A 19,414-nucleotide genomic window follows, 5' to 3' on the forward strand; every position below is an offset into this window, starting at 1 on the left:
ATCCTGCCCTTTTGTTGTAACACAGTTGTATTTATTTATTGTACAGTGTGAGTTGTGACAGATAAGGACAGCCTCAATCCATGTTGATTATAGATAAACCCCAATATAAAAATTGAATTGAATTGAATTTGATCTCAAACAATGGCCCCTCTCTAAGTGAGAAATTGGCGTGACATTTATTTAAATGACACATCTGCTAGGATATTTGAGGGCAGTCTCACCTGTCAACTTAGAAGTTGATAGTTTTCAGTTTTCTAGCTCTTTTGCTACCTTCCCTTTCTTCAGCTTCCCAGGCCAAAGGGGGAGAAGGTTTCCTTTTCAAAACCAAGTCACTGTCCTATAATGTTGATCCCAGTTCTCCCTACTTCCTTCTGGATGGATTCCATTCCATTATGAAGCTCTTCTTTCTCCTGTGCTTGCACCTCTATCTTTCTAGCTCTTTCCTCTCCATCTGTAAACATGGTATTACCCTAAAACTGTGTTTATCTTGAACTCTACATCTTCTTCCTGCTGCCCTCTAAAGAATATATATTCTCACCTTTATTTTCTTCGCCTTCATTTCTCATGTCACAAATAGGTGTTATCTAATCTTGCCAATCTGCCTGGTGGATGAATTTGACTAGTCTAGATGGAAGAAGACAGAATGGGAGGGAGAGAGGTTTAAAAATTATTTTCCTGGGGCTGGAAAGGTGGCTCAGTGGTAGAGCGCTTGCCTTGCATGCCTGAGGCCCTGGGTTCAATTCCTCAGCACCACATAAGCAAAAAGAAAAAAAGCCGGAAGTGGCGCTGTGGCTCAAGTGGTAGAGCGCTAGCCTTGAGCTGAAGAGCTGAGGGACAGCGCCCAAGCCCAGAGTTCAGGCCCCACAACCAGACCCCCCCCAAAAAAAATTATTTTCCTGATGGTGCTCAATGGTATCATGCCTGCCTAGAATGTACAATCTCTAGTACAGAGGTGGGGTGGGGGGAGAGATTCTGGTACATTCTGTCCTTTCCTATCCCTTCATTGACTTCGACAGTCAATGCCAGTAAAATTGGTGGCACTAGGCCAGATTTCCAATATCGGGAAATAATATTTAGATGAGTGCCAACTCTGCTGCAGTGAGATGTTGATGAAAATAAGAATGGGCTGAGGAGTTACCTCTTTACCACCACATCCCCAAGGTAAATGGAGTTCAACCCAAGGAGACTGTGTTCAGGTACTGCTGCTGTGAATATAGTAGACTAACTGTGATTCTCTGTCCTTAACAGTTGTGTACTAGTTGATTAACAGTAATAGCAATAATCAGTATATAACTCTGTATTTCTTGAGGCTGTCAATCCCAGTGTTTAAGCTCTCTGCTGTGCAGACTCCAGCAAAGGTCATGACCAGGACCATCCCATTATCCCATTCTCAATAACTCCAAATGGCCTGAGCTCTTAGGCCTCAAGACCCAGACTACTGAAGAATAATTTTTTTAAAAGACATTAAACAGGGCTGGGAAGTTGGCTCAGTGGTAGCGCGCTTGCCTTGCATGCCCGAGGCCCTGGGTTCGATTCCTCAGCACCACATAAGCAAAAAGAAAAAAGCCGGAAGTGGCGCTGTGGCTCAAGTGGTAGACTAGCCTTCAGCTGAAGAGCTGAGGGACAACACTCAGGCCCAGAGTTCAGGCCCCATGACCGGACCCCCCCCCAAAAAAAAGACATTAAACAAAATTCCCTCTACTAGTGGGATAGATGAGGCAAGTATTCAAATTGAGCTCAATATCTCAAGGGAATAAGGAAGATTCTAGAAGGAGAGTATACAAAGAAAGCTAAACTTATGCAGGAAAGAAACTAAATAGTTATCAAAATAAATAACTAAAATAGTTATCAAAGAGCTCTCCCTGGGGCTGGGAAGGTGGCTCAGTGGTAGAGCACTTGCCTTCATTCTCGAGGCCCTGGGTTCTATTTCTCAGCACCACATAAGTAAAAAGCCGGAAGTGGCACTGCAGCTCAATTGGTAGAGGCTAGCCTTGAGCTGAAGAGCTGAGGGACAACGCCCAGGCCCAGAGTTCAGGCCCCACGAGAAGAGCTCTCCCTAAATCCTTAAGCTAAGTTGGTGTGTGGGAGGTAAGAAACATTAATTTTTATCCAAAATAATTGTACAAAATGAGAAAGAAGTCAAAGCTGGCTCATTTATTTCATTTCATTTCATTCAAGATGAATATCATCTTCATCCTCAAGCCTGATAAATAGATAATATAAAAGAGAATTGTCATAGGCCTGTTTTATTATAGTTTGCATATTTCCTAAATATCACAAGAGCATAACCAATGATGCATTTGGAAAATAATATACTATTAACAAGAGATCTTGTCCCAGATATATGAGTGGTTTAACATAAGAAAACTAACCAAACTCAAAGAAAATTCATGAGGTCAATAGATGCAAAGAAAGTAACAGGTCAATACTCATACACATTTAAAATTGTGATAAAAATACATATAGTAAAAATAAAATATATTTAAAACTGTGCTGGGATTCCAACTCCACTCAGGGATTCCTGAATGATCCACATCCTCAGCCCTGAATGTTTTATTCAATGGAGAAAGTTTAGAGGCTTTCCCCTAAGATTAGGAACAAGTACACCTACTACTGGGAATCTGGGAAAAACTTTAGGAATATATGAAGTGAATTGAAAAAAAGACAGGAGATAAAATGTTTGCAAATGAAATGTCATCTTCCTAGAAAATTTAACAGGACCCAACAGATAGAACTTATTAGAATTTATAGGAGAATTTAGCACTGGATTATAAAGTTAACTTGCTAAAATCAATAGTCTTTCTCTATGTGGGTAGTTCTCAATCAGAAATCTCACAACCTCAAAATAATGCAGATCTGAAAGGGTTTTATTCTATGTGGATTATATCTACAAAAGTTACTATGTTAGAATAAAAGATATTTATAAAACATTTACTTAGCAGTATATAAAAGCTGTGAGCATGAGTAAAATATGTAAAACATTTCATAAAACAAAAATATTTAGTGACATATTGCATGACATCATTTTACCTCTTTAATATCTCTGTAATGATCTATGTTCATAGAAGACAGCTGAACTCCCCTAGTACTTCTTCATGCCATCCATTGTAATGTGTTATTTTGATTAGTGTTATATTAATTTCCCTCACAGGCTCATTTATTAAATGTGTGGTTCCCAGCCCATGGTGTTATTTTGGGAGGGTCTGCAAAGTTCAGGAGATAGAGTCTAGCCAAAAGAAATATGTCATTTTGGGTACAGCCTTGTGTTATCTTACCCTTGGCTAAAATCAGTTTTGAACTCTCCTTTCCTGGCAGCCCTGAGGTAAACTACTCTACTCCACCATACCCTTCCCACCATGTTGGACTGAAATTTTTGAAACTCAGAGCTGAAATAAATAATTCCTTCCTTAAATTGTTCTCTCAGACATTTTGGAGACAACAATGAGAATGCTAATGGATTTGTTGTATATGGGGGGAAACTTCTAGCTGGGAAGGGTATAATGTCAGTGGGAAGATTATGGGTTTAAGATAGCATAGATGACTTAAGTGAGATTTTTTTTTTTTTTTGCCAGTCATGGGGCTTGAACTCAGGGCCTGAGTACTGTCTGTGAGCATTTTGTTCAAGGCTAACACTCTACTACATGAGCTACAACGCCACTTCCGGCTTTTTCTGTTTATGTGGTACTGAGGAATAAACCCAGGGCTTCATGCATGCCAGGCAAGCACTCTACCCCTGAGCCACATTGCCAGTCCTGGTAAATACTTTTTAAAAACAACCTTGTCTCAGGCTGGGAATGTGGCTTAGGGGTAGAGTGCTTGGCTCGCATGCACGAAACCCTGGGTTCCATTCCTTACCACCACATTAAACAGAAAAAGCCTAAGTGGTGCTGTGGCTCAAGTGGTAGAGTGCTAGCCTTGAGCAAAAAGATCCTCAGGGATGGTGCTCAGGCCTTGAGCTCAAGCCCCAGGCTGGCAAAAAAGAAAAGAAAAGAAAAGAAAAATAACCTTGTCTCATCAGAAAATGTCTTACACTATTGAGAGGTTCTCAAACTTAGGACAGATACAAGTTTTCTCCACTTTTACTTGGAAGGTATAATGTCACTGGCAGTTATATTGTCTGTTGTTTTCCTTAAAGTAATGTGTTTATATCATTCAGTTGTCAGAAAATATCTACCAAATATCTAAATCTGAACAAGGCTCTGGTAGCTATATCCTATAATCCTAGCTATTCAAGGAGGCTGAAATTATAGGATCATGATTTAAAACTAGCCTAGGCAGGAACTTCCTTGAGACTTTATCTCCAATTTACCTAAAGCTGGAAGTGTAGCTGAGGTTCAAGTGGTAGAGTGCCAACTCTGAGCAAAAATGACAAGCAAGAGAGCAAAGCCTGGAGTTCAAGCCCCAGTGCTGGCACAAGAAATAAAATCCAAGTTTAAATAACTGTATTTTGTCTTTCATTGTTTCCAACAACAAACTTGTTCTGTAGAAGAGGGAGTGATCAGCTCCCCTCTTGATTCAGTGACACAAATATGTTTCTTTGAAGCAATTGTTATACTTTAGCATGCAAAAGTATATTGTGGAATATTCCTGCTTTGTCCCATATATTGTTTTAAAATGTGTTCTTAAAAGGGCAGGGACATCATACATTTAATAACTGTACTCCTCCAAGGACAACCTAGTGTTAGCATTTTCTTTTTCTTAAATGCATTGTCTTAAAGAATTCAATGACAGTTATAATTTAGCAACTCAGATTTGATTCATGCTCAGACAACAGCAGTCTTACTTACCCTTGCTTTTCCAACATTGATGTAAATGTCAACAGAGTTTAAAAGGAAAGGAACACTTTAGTATTATTTTGATGGTAGTTTTGATCCCTGAATGGTTTCAGAGACCCCTAGAGGTTCATAAACCACCCTCTGAGAACCACGGTTGTTCCCCATCTATCGATTAGGTAGAAAATAAATCCTTTCACAGCTACCACCATGGTTGGGCATTTAGAAATTAACTGCCCAAAGCATACAAAATTTCACAGACATCCATGAAGGCAAAAATGGAATGCAAAGGTCATAGAAAATAGCTTCAAATTGTACAGGCAGTGAGCTTGGATGATGACTTAATACTGTCAAATGTAAATATCTCCCAAATTAACCTGCTGGATTTTTAACCAAAATTCTAGGATTATTTTTAAGGAACTCAATAAAAATTTTAAATGTAGGAGCTGGGCTTGCTGGTGTATAATTGCAATCCCAGTACTTGAGAGACAGAATTAGGAGGATCAAAATTCAAGGCTAGCCTACATGACATACCAACATGTTGTCTTGAAAACAAGAAAGGAAAGGAATGAACAAAAAAAAAACTTAATCAATCTAGAAACATGCAGTTGAAGGCGTGTCTTTCTAGATACTATGATAAGTTGCACAATGATTGGCAATGTCCATAATTACATAAGATGGGAGTGTTCAGTCAGACCCCTGTACACGGAGTCTGGTGTGTTTTGCCTGGAATAAAGGTGGTACTGAGTCCAGTGGTAACAAAACTGCGATGTGGGAGGTGAGGATGAAAGGTAAAAATGGATAAAAATCATGTGGACTCAGGCTGGGAAGGTGGCTCAGTGGTAGAGCACTTGTCTTGCATGCTTGAGGCCCTGGGTTTGATTCCTCAGCACCACATACGCAGAAAAAAAAAAAAAAGCCAGAAGTGGAGCTGTGGCTCAAGTGGTAGAGCGCTAGTCTTGAGCTGAAGAGCTGAGGGACAGCACCCAGGCCTAGAGTTCAGGCCCCATGACCGGACCCCAAAAAAAAAAATCATGTGGACTCTGCTCTGATGGAATCTAAGTATATAAGTTTAGCGTTTTCCTTCAGTTATCCTCAACTTTTACTTTTACCCTCTCACTTCTTAATTTTCCAGTTTTGTCTTATATCTGGATTGAAATCACATTGTTTTAACTTTCTGTTTGGACATTGCATCTTCTACTTCAGTACCTTCATTTCCTACATAGAAAAGGCTGAGGACTGAAGGCATGACCCAAGTGGCAGAGTACCTTCATAGTAAGGAAGATCTAACACTAAAAAATTATATTAAGTGAAGTAAGCCAGGCCCAAAGAAACATAGGTCCCATGGTTTCCCTTATTTGCAATAATTAGTTTATGTCTGAGACAAGCAGAAATGGTCAGATAAGTTGATATTAGGTGAGATGAACCCCAAAATAAGTATTGAAATGTTTTTTCTTTCATGCGATTGTTCCTAACATATTTATAAGATGATTTCTTTGTTGCTTTGTATGTTCCTCCCCCATGGTATAACCCCTGCTTTCACTGTATTTGATGTTGGTTTAATTTGTGGAGGGGAAGGGGAAAAACAAATAGTTTAAATAGGGATACAGGTGGACCCATTGCAACAATGAGATGTACAAGTCGTTATATGGGAAAACGAACTTTACAACTTTGGCTGGGGGAGGGGGCGGGGAAGGAGGTATGGGGAGGGGAGGGGAAACAAAGGAGGAGCAACAATGCTTGATAAGAAATGTACTCCTTATCTTGCCCATGTAATTATAACCCCTCTGTACGGTATTTTCACAATTAAAAAAAAGCATGAAATTCATAGCTAGTACATCAGGAAACTACAGTTTTCCCAAGATTTGGAATAAATAATATTCTTCAGTAAACTTCCCTCTGTTGAATACTTGTCCTCAGTAAAAATTCTGTATAAGCGCCCCATGAGAAAACAAAACATTTGTGTAACATCCCCTTCACAGTACTCCTTACCAGGAATTATTCCCTCAGCTGTGATCTGTGACTCTAAGAGGCTCTTGCTACAATCCTTTCCTTCCTCCTCTGAAGATGCATGGAAATCTCATTATAAGTGTCCAACACCTGCTTCCTTAAAGGTCTCAAAAAGGATGTCATTGCGCTCAGCTCACTTGACAGTGTGTCATGGATTTGTTACTGTTGGTTGGCTTGTTTTATTTTGTTTTGCTTGTAATTTTGCTTCTCTGGAATGTACTTCACAGATAAATGCAGTCTTGAAATAACAAGCTTTCTTACTTTCAGAAGCAATTTTGTAAAATTTGTCATTCTCCAGAGGCAGAACTTGAAAACAACGGATTGGTGACCTCTTGTTTATTTACTAACATGTGTCATCAGGTAAACCAAGTGACATATACCAGCGTGGCTCTGGCAGCACCTTGCTAATCTGAGCAGTTTAGATACATTGAGAGGTCTCTTCCAATTGTACAAAATCAGAGTAATGCAAAGTGACAGGTTTCTACTGCTCCCTCAACAGAGTTTACACATGCTCTAAGTCTCTAGCATTATCGTAGTTTTGGAAATTAGGGGTGGTTCATTATTTGTAGATCGTATCTAAGTAGTCATTTAGCCTCAGATGCTAAACTAAGAAGCCCTAATTGGGTGTTATTTTAAAGCAATATGTAATCCTTGTATGTACATAGTCACCTAAATAAATACATATATTATTTCAAAGAGGACATGTATAAAATATATGTAAGGCCTCAATGCGCGCACACAGGATCCACATGTATACATAGACACACACACACACACACACACACACACACACACACACACACACACACACACAGTGGTTAATAAACCCAGGATATTAAAGCTGTAGGAATATTCAACACTGAAACCAATCCTACTCCCTACACCTTATTGTTACATATATCAACTACTAGACTTTCTCCACAATCTTAGCAACAAATAATTATTGTTAAGGCATGACTTGGCTGTCATAGAAAACCTTGATCATGTATCAAAGGAAATGAACATATTCAGACATCAAGAGTGTCTCGTCTAGGGCAGGTAAAATGGCTCACCTTTGTAATCTCAGGTACTGAGGCATGGTCTAAGACCAAGCCCAGGCAAAAATAGGTGACCATAGCTAAATAAGGGCAATATGGATCAAGCGGCAGACAAAGTGTGAGGCCCTGAATGCCACCCCTCTCCCAAAACAAAGAAAAATCCTTTGAGTAACTTCTTATCGACTAAGGCTGCTGAATTTTTCCAGTGATACCTTTTACATTCTAGTTGCTTTCTCCAGTAAACTTCCTTTATTAAAAAAAAAAAAAGTCTCTTCCAACTGGCTTCTGAGCTGGTCAGCCTCTGAAGTCATTTTCACCTTCCTATTCCGCACATATTCACCCCCTCAGCCTCACCAACCTTGCCTGGCTTATATTCCATTCCCATTGCTCACAGGCAGAAGTTCTTTTCTATTACAGAAAAGTGAGTTACAAGGAACAAGATGCAGATGTGCGTTTGGGGAGATGATGGGGCCCTTTTCCTCATGATTGAATGAATGATTTTGGTAAATACAATTAGAAGACAAAAAGAAATCAGCATTTAGTCAAAGATGTGATGAACCTTACTTGGATATTGGCTTGGCAGTCACTGAGATGAATGTTGCAATTTTCAGTTTCTGAATGGGAATTACATTTAAAAGATTTATGTATATGTGTATGTATATGCATGGATGCATATATGTATGTATGTATGTATGTATCAGAACAACCAGGAGGAACTGTTTATCAGTTTCAGGTATTGAATGTGAATATAAACACATACGTTCGTGTAACTGTATGACAGGGCTCAAGAGGAGTTGTTTATAAATCGGTCATTAGCTGGAGAAATTACACTGAAAACATTTGTCCTCTCATTAGACTCCAATAGCCTTGTGATATCCAGAGCTATCTAGAGCAGATTAAGTTTTCAGTATAGGAAGTTTTTTCTCTCCTTTACACCTTCAGAGTTTTTGTAGCCAACAGCATCATGAAGAAGTGTTTTCCCTATAAGAACATAAACTTCCTGCTTTTCAAACTAGCTCAGCTTTACAGAGCTCAAGTCAAGGTGTGTATTTTGTTATAAATTGTAGAGCTATAAAAGCTTACAACAAATGACAAAAAGAAATGTTAAATGTTAGGTATGGGTGCTGTTACCCACTGCATCACCCTGTCACCCCAACACCTATTTTAAGATATTAAGAAGAACATGGGCCTTCAAGTTTCCCCCAAAGAAAGTCTCACATACAGTGAGACATTTCTTTCTTTCATTCTTTCTTTTCTTGGAAAGGATTAGGCTATGTAGCCCAGGCTGGCTTTGAGCTTGTGATCTTCCTATCTTGGCCTCCTGAGTGCTGGGGTTGCAGGCATGTACAGCCATGCCTGGCCAGAGTCACTAACTTCAACCTCATATGTATTTCTGACATTTTATATCCCACTCATGGTCACATCTTAGTGTGGTTTTATGGAGATTGTTCAATTTAGATCCAGCCCAACTGCCAAAAGCCACTGGCTAATTCTTCTTTGTTCTACAATTGGCCATTGACATAAACATGTACTTATTGATGTGTGAAATAACCCAGGTGAAGTGTTTAATCTGACTGTGACCACAGAACAATTATTCCAAAGCACTATATCATTAACATGACTAATTCCAAGGAGATATTAACTGAAACTTAACTTTAAATGACAAGGTCATTAAATGAGTCAGTCCCATTGGGAACCATGGAAGTACAAGGCTACAAACCTATTGTTTCCAAACAAGTGTGGCATTAGTGTCTTCATGGCTTCTAAACAGTTGTAAAGACACCCCACCACCTTAGAGTAATTATTTTCATTCATTCAAAGAATTGTTTAAATATGAACAACATCCTTTCTACTAATAATCTTACAAAAACATGAACTCTTTCTGGAATCTGCAAAGTCATCTTTGACTTAACATGCAGAACATAATTTCATAACATCAAGCGTAACTTGCTCTGTATATAGCTCGATTTGCAGTAAGTAGGAAATCATATTTATGAGGGTCTCCTTTGTTTTTAACTGTGTTGTTCATAAGCACTATGGTTCTATCAGCCTGCATCGTGAAGCATATCACCTGACAACTTACTAGAAATGCACATTCTCCTGCCTTACCAAGACTGAAGGAAAAACTCTGGAGATTAAAAACAAGGAATGTGTCTTTTAGCCAACCCTCCAGGTGGCTGTGATGCATGCAGAAGTTCAACACAGCAGATCTTCACCAGGAATATGTTGCTATGGAAAGCAACATATATCAGCATTTATAGAAAGAAGCATTAGCCTTCATTGAACCATTGACCTTGCAAAGAGATCCATGATACCTCTCAGACTTTCTGTAGCTATCAGTACCATGTATTGTAATAAATAGATCCAGTTTGAGTTTTAGGAACCACCTCTCCCCCAGCCTCTAGAAGCAGTTTTCATAGCACCTACACACTGTTCCCTCTAGAGAGTTCCTCCAGAATCATGGTCACAGAGTCACTATTTCAAAGAAGTGGCAGGCGGGCAAGGGAGGGGCTGTTTTGTTTAATAGGGAAGAAAGTATCTGATTTCTCACCTTTCTTCCCTCTTGGGCTGAGAAGGCCCATGAGAATCTGGCCAGGATTATAACTCCCTGGAGCCAGCTGCCTCAGCTTCTGGCACCATGTCCCTTTCTACAGGTTGCTTTGTCTGGAGCTAGAGTCTTTCTTCTACCAGGATATTTCAATTTAAAAAAATATAGATTTTCTGAGTCATCTGTGTGGGCTATGCAAATAGACAGAACCAATAACTTCAAAAAGAGTTAAGATTCCAATTGCAATAGCTTAAGGGACCAGAAAAAAATTCATGAGTCAGCAAATGCAGCATAAAGGGGTTTAGGGAATATAAAAGGGCAGAGAAGGCTTTTCAAGTAGAGAAGTTTGCTAACATGGTCTTTATTGATCTTTCTGGCCAGAACAAATTATGTATATGCCCATAAGAGGGTCGGTGGGTGGTGTGTATAGTACTGTAATCCTACCTTTAACTCTGCTCTCTACATAGGCCTCCTTTTCCTCTCCTCCCCATACTGTCCCCCCATTTTCCTGAGTTATCTCAAGAGTTGCCCCATACTTGTTCTGTATTTCTCAATCTATCTCTTCAATACCAGGATATTTTATCTCATTCATCTTTTTCTGTTGGAAGAATTAGACAACAGACAAGTGAGTTTTTCTTTGCATTGCAGGAGGGAGAAGGTGGAGAATTTGGTGTTAGGCTGCTACTAGCTTTCTAAAATCAAAACACATATCTATAAAAACTACTTTTTCTGTGGAACTTACATAAGCCATTCAAGAATGACTTAAATCCTTGCTGTTTGTAGATCTATAAGCTTGTTTTTTTTTCAAGCTAGGATCCCTATTGTTAAATCTAAACCCTCTCTCTATTCAGTCTTTTCAGAATTTTTTTTTTTTTGGGTCCGGTCATGGGGCCTCAACTCTGGGCCTGGGCGCTGTCCCTCAGCTCTTCAGCTCAATGCTAGTGCTCTACCACTTGAGCCACAGCTCCACTTCCGGCTCTTTTTTTTTCTGCTTATGTGGTGCTGAGGAATCAAACCCAGGGCCACATGCATGCAAGGCAAGCGCTCTACCACTGAGCCACCTTCCCAGCCCCATTTTCAGAATTTATTATAGAACTTCATCATATAAACCCAACATAGATACCATGTTGCTGTATATTACTTTATTGACCAGTTAGAGATGCACACAAGTTCTTTGAAGTCAGATATACCATCTTGTTCATTGTTGTACCCCCTAAGTTGCTAGGACACTATATTGCATATACCATATACTTCATCAAATCCAAGACCGCAAAATCAAGGGAGCTGAAAAATCAAACAGGAAATCTAAATGCAAATAGAAGGAGTACTTTTTATTGTCTAGCAGGTCATTATGGCCTAAATGCAAGAAATAGAAGGCAAAACAATATTGTCCTAGTTCTTCAGTTTAACATCATCTTGAACACTGCTTCTTGCTTCACCAAAAAATATAGATACAACCAGTCTTTTAAAAGATAATGTTTTGGGGGGGTGTATGTGTGTATCTAGGCATTTTTAAGTGTTGAGGACACTTAAAATTGGACTGTGTTCAGTCACAGGTGGCTCATGCCTATAATCCTAGCAGTTCAGAATGGTGAGATATTTAAGAGTAGTGGTTTGATGCCGTCTTGGCAAATCAAGACCCTTATCTCTTATCGCCAGTTAACTAGTGAAAAGCTAGAGATGCGAGCATGGATCATGTGGTAGACTGCCAGCTCTGAAGCCCTGAGTTCAAACTCCTTTATCAGCAACACAAACACACACACACAATTGACTGCAGTTGTCATTATGTATGTATATGAAATCATAATGCTTATTTGAAATACATGAGTTTTACTTATTAAGGGCATTGAAACAAAAAGTTATCAAAAGCATTTTTTTTTATATTTTATTTTATTTTTTAATTTTTTTATTGTGAAAATACTATACAGAGGGGTTACAATTACATGGGCAAGATACTGAGTACATTTCTTATTAAGCATTGTAGCCTCCTCCTTTGTTTCCCCTTCCCATCCCTTCCCATCCTCCCCCTGCCCCCCCACCCAATCCTCCCTGCCTCCCCCCACCAAAGTTGTAAAGTTCATTTTCGACATAACGACTTGTACTTCTCATTGTTGCAATAGGTCCATCTGTATCCTTATTTAAACGACTTGTTTTTCCCCTTCCCCTCCACAAAGTATACCAACATCAAATACAGTGAAAGCACGGGTTATACTGTGGGGGGAGGGACATACAAAGCAACAAAGAAATTATCTTATACATGCGTTAGAAACAATTGCATGAAAGAAAAAAAACATTTGAATACATATCTTAGGGTTCATTTCCCTAACATCACCCTACCTGACCTTTTCTGCTTGACTCAGACATATACTAGGTATTGCAAATAAGAACAACCATGGGACCTATGTTTCTTTGGGCCTGGCTTACTTCACTTAATAGAATTTTTTCCAAGCCTTTCCATTTCCTAACAAATGGGGCAATGTCATTCTTTCTGATGGAGGCATAGAATTCCATTGTGTATATATACCACAATTTTTTGATCCATTCATCTACTGATGGGCATCTGGATTGGTTCCATATCTTAGCTATGGTAAATAATGCTGCAATAAACATAGTTGTGCTAGGAGTTTTAGCGTGGTCTTGTTTGTAAACATTTGAGTAAATGCCCAAAAGTGGGATTGCTGGGTCATAGGGGAGCTCTTTGTGGAATCTTTTGAGGAACCTCCATACTACTTTCCAAAGTGGTTGAACAAGTTTACACTCCCACCAACAATGCAGTAAGTTTCCCTTCTGTCCACATCCCCTCCAGCATCTGTTGTTATTAGAGTTCTTGATTTTTGCCATTCTAACTGGGGTAAGGTAGTATCTTAATGTTGTTTTGATTTGCATTTCTTTATGGTGTCTATTGGCCATCCTTCTTTCCTCTTCAGAGAAGTTTCTATTTAAGTCTTTAGCCTTATTTATTGGGCAGTTGTTTCTTTGAGGATTTGTTGTTGGGGATTTAATTTTTTGAGTTCCAAGTATATTTTAGATATTTCAAAAAGTATACTATATGATTAAAAAGGAAATGCTCTTACTATTCTTCCCATGACCTCTTGAGACCTTCAGCATGAACATCACTGATCATCTATCATTAGGGACCTTGAAAGGAAATGATAGCAAAGCAGGCAGCCAAGGAGAATATCTTGGCAGTACATCTACTCTTTGGAGCCACAAACGAAAAGCAGAACCTACCAAGGCAAAACTGTCAGTCTGTCTTATAACTTCTCATCTCCCTCCATTTTCCCCATCAGCAACACTTCTTAAATGTAATGAAAAGGAATTACTCTAGGGAACAAATGAGTTTTATCATAGAAAACGAAAAAGTGTTCCAGAATGAAAAAGGATCATAGCCAAGAGCAAAGCATTTGAAATTCATCAAGAAACCTTGATGCTTCTGGCATATTTGTTTTAAATGTCACTATTGGCAATGTACTACAACAACCAGCAATTTGGTGTGAAGCTTGAAGAATATAGAGAACATCTGTAATGCTGTGGAAATGTTTCAAAAAGAGTAAAAAAAAAAACTTAAAAAGAATTCTCAAACATTCACCATTATCTTATTTTTATGCAGCTATTGATAACCTTGTTATATAGTAGGATTCTAAGGAGTGCATTAAACTTCTTGCTGTAGTCAAATAGGTAAAAGCCAACAACAGCATAATATTGTGCTTGATAAAAATGCCATATTTTAAAAAGTATTAAGAGTGGCCATTATGTTCAAGTACAAAGTTTCAATCCTCTCATTGAACTTAGTCTAGGAATAATAAAATGTTTTAGACTTCAAACTTCACCTTGAAAACAAGGTACTCTAAAACTTTTTATTGAAGGTAAAATCAAATACAACAGCTAGTTTTTAACACACACTTAGAAATAAGTCATGATATTATTTCTTCATTTCCCCTACTTTGGTGTACTTGTAGCTAAGGATACTTGTGTGTGTGTGTATGTGTGTGTGTTTCCTAATTAGAGAATGGAAAATTAAGAACTGGAGTCATTAAGTAAGATTTTGTTTACTTCATCTCAATCAGCTGTAAGACCTTGAACCCTTGATTTACTCTCATTGAGATTCTGGAAATGAGACTTAGGACTTATGATTACCTAACTTATAGATTAGCTGTGGTTGTGAGACATAACATCCTCCAGCATGATTCTTGTCTACAATGGTATTTGTATATATGTTTCTGCCTTTCTCTTCCTTTAGGAAAGCCATGCTGTACACACATGTCACAATACAACCATTGTAAGCAGCAAAGATTCTCTAAGTTAGAAGGAATTGCTTTTCTAATTCAGTAACTCAGCATTTCTTTAGCTTATGGATGACTTTGTTCCTTTCTTGATCTTCATCTTCTTTTCCATTGCACAGTCATCTTCCCATAATCCACCATTCTCCTGGAAAGCATTTTGCAAGATCCAACTCACAGAACCTTGCCAGTCATTGTTACCCACAATCACCACATACCACAACATTTTCTTAAAGTTTAAGTTATTTCGAGGCCCTGCTAAAAAAACACGCACCCTTAGCTGTCAGTGTAGTCATCCAGTCAATGCATTGTCATACTTAAAGCCTGCTGTGATCACCCATCATTGCCAGAGCCAGCTAAGGGTTGGCTCCTGAGACCCACAGAGGGGAAAAAAGCTCTTTTTGTCTGAGCATTTTATGTCTGTGTCTTACAACCTATTGAATAGGGCAAAGAGAGCACTGTGAATGGTTTGGTTCAGATTAGGTTGAGTGTGTCCCCTGAAAGTTCACATGAGGAGACATGGCGTCTAGTTCTTAAAGTTAGCACTCATAAGAGCGTTTGTCATAAAGCAAGGTAAACCTACCTATCTGGTCCCTTTTTCCACCTAACCATTTTCCTTTCTACTTCACTGTGTTCCCATGAATACTAAAGCTAAACTGAAGGAGACTGCCTGATGTTTGGATGTTCCCATGCTAAAACCTCTTTTCTTTACAAATTACCCAGTGTTGGGTATTATGATACAGAAACACGAAATAGAGATGAGGGATTCACCTTGAATGCTTATAGGAAGACTGTTTTTCATATCAAATGTGAACACAGTTTTCATCTCACAGAAAACATTTCATGTCTGCCTGCTGGTTGCATCTTTGAAACCAACTACATCCTTTTTTACTTTTACTGGATTAGGGATAGCTGCTCTTCATCTTATTACATCCTATTCTTTTTTGTACCAATTTGGCTCAAAACTGAAAGAAAGTCCCTGCATCTTGTATATACATTTTTCTAATTTGGGGAGGGAAAGGGAAATAACAAAATGCTGAAACAAGGATACAGGTTGACCCATTTTAACAATGAGATGTTCAAGACCCATATTGAAAACTTTACAACTTCAGTGGTGGGGGTGGGGAGAGGAGCTGGGGAGATGGGGAGGGAAGGGATGGTAGGGAATAAACAAAAGAGGGAGTAACAATGCTCAATAGGAAATGTACTCATTATCTTACTCATGTAACTTTAACCCCTCTGTAACGTATCTTTACTATATATGTATGTATATGCATATATATGTGTGCATGTGTGTGTGTGTATATATATATATATACATATATAATACTTCTGCCCTAATCCCCGCTCCCATAGTTAAAAGGTAGGCTGTGATGGTAGCAGGAAAGCAGAGGAGGGAAGCAGTTAATTGCAGGCATCAGAGATGTTTCAGGTGACTCTGTACTTCTTGAATTTAAGATCAACATGAACTATAGACATTCAGGCTGGGAATTTAAATAGCAACAACAACAACAACAAAGCCTGGATTTTGCTAATGCCAGGAATGACTCATCTGGTGAGAAAGGTATTGTACCGACAATACAATACAGAGAGAAGGAAAAGACTGTGGTATCTGCTCTCTTTGTGTTGCTGACCTTGAGGAGAATTCTAACTTGTTTGTTGCAGAAGTTGAGCATCTAATGTGCGGTTGCACCTGTTAGTTCTTATGTACTAAATGGCAAAGCACTTGCAGATCCCTGTGAATTGCTTTGTGGGTGCAGCATTTTCTGCAGTCTGGTGAACTGGCTTTAAAAGAAAATGTATTCAGTTGTGTTTCTTGCATTCCTGATTTCTCAAAAGTAGGCTTTCCCGTACTATTTCAACACTCTGGTTACATCTTAGGAGATGTTTGGCTTTGTGTTTTCAAGGTGACATTATTCTTTTCTTTGTCTATGCAGAGACCATGAACCAGGCGACTCCTGCCAGGAAGCTGGAAGAGGTTCTTCATCTAGCCGAGCTCTGCATAGAAGTCTTACAGCAGAATGAGGAGCATCATGCCGAGGTGATGACTTGTTTTAACTGTAGTGCAAAGCTCTCTGTCAAGCTTTGCTGTCATGGGAGCCTGCCTGCCCAGAGTCTTGATACATTTCTGGCCATTCACCTGTGGAAAGCTGAGAAGCCTGTGTGCATTTCTTGGAAGTGTGACTCCTAAATGTGAAAAAGCAATTGTACATGTGTATGCAATTTCATATACATATTGCCAACAGTAATCACGATTTGTGGCCCACAGTAGAGCTTCTGAGGACTGTCCCAGAACATCATGACTAGAACACACCCACCTTCGGGTGCCAGTCTGCTTGCTAAGCATATTTAGTCTGGAAATGCCATTGACATGAAAAAGGAAAGTTTGTGTTAACCTTTAAGATAAAATTAAAAAGAAAGCATTCGTGACTATAGAGCGGAAAACTCTGTACTTGCCTTCTAACTACCACAAAACTGTAAGATTTTACTGATCCTACATTACACACCACACACACACACACACACACAGCCTCAAAATTTAGAGCCCTCTGTGGTAGGGAAGGATATACTCAGGTAATTTTTCAAATTATAATTACATACTAACATTTGCTGTCAATATGGAACAGTTTTTCACTGGGCAAATGCTTATTTCAAGACCAACACCACTTAAATTCTCCCTCTGTTAAAAAAATAGTCATTCGCCTTTTTTTTTTTGCCAGTATTGGAACTTGAACTCAAGGCCTCACACTCTGGCTTAGCTCTTTCACTGAAGGTTGGTGCTTTAACCATTGAGCCACACCAGCTCTTCAGTGGTTAACTGAAGATAAAGGTCTCTCAGATTTGTCTACCTAGACTGTCTTTCCACTGTTATTCTTAGGTTTCAGCCTCCTGAATTGCTAAGATTACAAGTGTGAGCCACCAACAACCTGCCCAGTCATGAGCTTATTTGTAAAAATAAATAAAATAAAATTAGAAATTCCTTGCATTTGAGTTGGATAGTGAAAACTTGTGGGAAGTAAGGAAATAAAGTAAACGCAGTGCCCCAACAGTGTATTTATTCTTAAAGAAGCATATGCAAAGGACAAGGGGTTAAAAAAAAAGATACCAATGGAGTTACAAAATATGTGTACTTAATGATGCCTAGTTCTGAAAAATACAAGAAACCATAGGATCTGTATTTTCATAAATTCTTCAAAAAGGGTATTTATGAAACTGTACTGTAGGTAACTGATTTATTGTATCTGATTATAAATATGATCATTCAAAGCATCTGCTTTTGGCTCACACTGTGGAATCCAGTTTTTAGCTTACATCTGTCATGTGTGAACTTGTTATGGATATTTTATTTTAAACTGAAGAAACAGCTGCTTCAATAATTTGAAATGAATTCCCAGGAGAATCTTTCCTAGGCTAGTACCCACTGCTATCTTACAATGCCTATGATTATATGATTTAAAAAAATACATTTTTGGTCTTTGTCCCTTCCTAAAAGACATAACCATAAGACTATTAAACCTTTCTAAATAGAAAAAAGTCTAGATATCAAATGGTACTATCTATTTCAGCTGAATAGGGACATCTTTCATTTTCAAATATTTTGTAGGAATTAAAAACTAAACGTCATACAATATACACTTCATGTGATCATGTCAAACAATAATGTACCAAACACAATGAAAATATAGATGTTATTTATTTTTGAACCCACAAAATACAGTAGGTTTTATTGAAAGAGGTAGTAATAACACAAATATATTCTGAAACAAACAAAACTTCTGGTGATGAATTCTTGTTCAAATATTGTATAACACTGTGGCCTTTCTCTGTTTCATTATGCTCCCAAATTCTTGGAATGTCTCAGGGAAGAGAGGTGAGTACACTCTTTCCAGAAATTTCTACCAAAAGATAACTCTTTCGTGTGGATTCAAGGGGGAATCCTTGATTATAGTCATTTTAAAACCAACCTGGTTTCTTGAAACTAAAAACTGTTTTCCTTTGGATGGACTAATCTTTGGTTTATCTTATTAAAATGACTGTGAGTAATTACTACCAACTCTCTAAGTGAAACAGTTGAAGAGATGTTAATATTTTGGTGTGTGTGTGTGTGTGTGTGTGTGTGTTGTGTCTTTTTCTTTTCTGTATATTTTCTTTAAACTAAGTTTAACTTTTTCCCTGAACAACACTGAGAGTGAATTGGTCTGATTCCAAAGTCATTTCCAGAGTGCATTGGTGGCCAGCACTCTACACTGAGATTTATTTTGCCGGCTGTTCAAGCCAGAGTTTTTTTCCTCCATGAAAGTGTGCCTAGCCCAGCTCCCTTGGGTGAGGTTAATGTGTCTGACTTCAAGTGGCTGGCGTGTCAGCTCCTTTTCTCCTCATTCTGCTTTCCTCCACAGTGGCCGTTTGCTTTGCAGGGCTAAGAGGTTGTTTCTGTCCTTCAACAATTTCCCAGTTAAGCAGGTTTGTGTCCTTCAGATGTTTGACAGTAACTTGCTTATAAGGCAATCTTGCCTTCTCTCCAAAGGCCTCTCGACCTCTCCTCTCAGGCTTTTCTTCAAAATTCCTGTGTTTTCTCCTTAGAAAGTAGCTTAAGCTCCTTCCTAGAAAAACCTCTAAGGCTGCCTTCACATTTTAGTGACCAGACCATGTCAGACCAGAATTTTAGGGGAGTGATCTGAGTTTTTCATCCTGAAGCTGCTAACTTTGACAAAACTGTCATGTCCCCAGGGCTTGTTAAATGTCTCGAACAAAATTAGAATATAGATG

General features: G+C 38.6%; 1 protein-coding gene across 1 annotated transcript in view; it reads left to right on the forward strand.

The window, feature by feature from the left end:
- Positions 1–19,414, forward strand: part of Cadps2 (Ca++-dependent secretion activator 2) — a 436,304-nt gene that overhangs the window by 336,547 nt on the left and 80,343 nt on the right. The window contains exon 18 of the mRNA XM_013019914.1: positions 16,585–16,688. Coding sequence (XP_012875368.1) covers positions 16,585–16,688 — 104 coding nt within the window. The remainder of the gene's footprint in view (positions 1–16,584; positions 16,689–19,414) is intronic.

Source organism: Dipodomys ordii, unplaced genomic scaffold, assembly GCF_000151885.1.
Source record: "Dipodomys ordii isolate 6190 unplaced genomic scaffold, Dord_2.0 Scaffold48, whole genome shotgun sequence".
Taxonomy (NCBI): Eukaryota; Metazoa; Chordata; class Mammalia; order Rodentia; family Heteromyidae; genus Dipodomys; species Dipodomys ordii.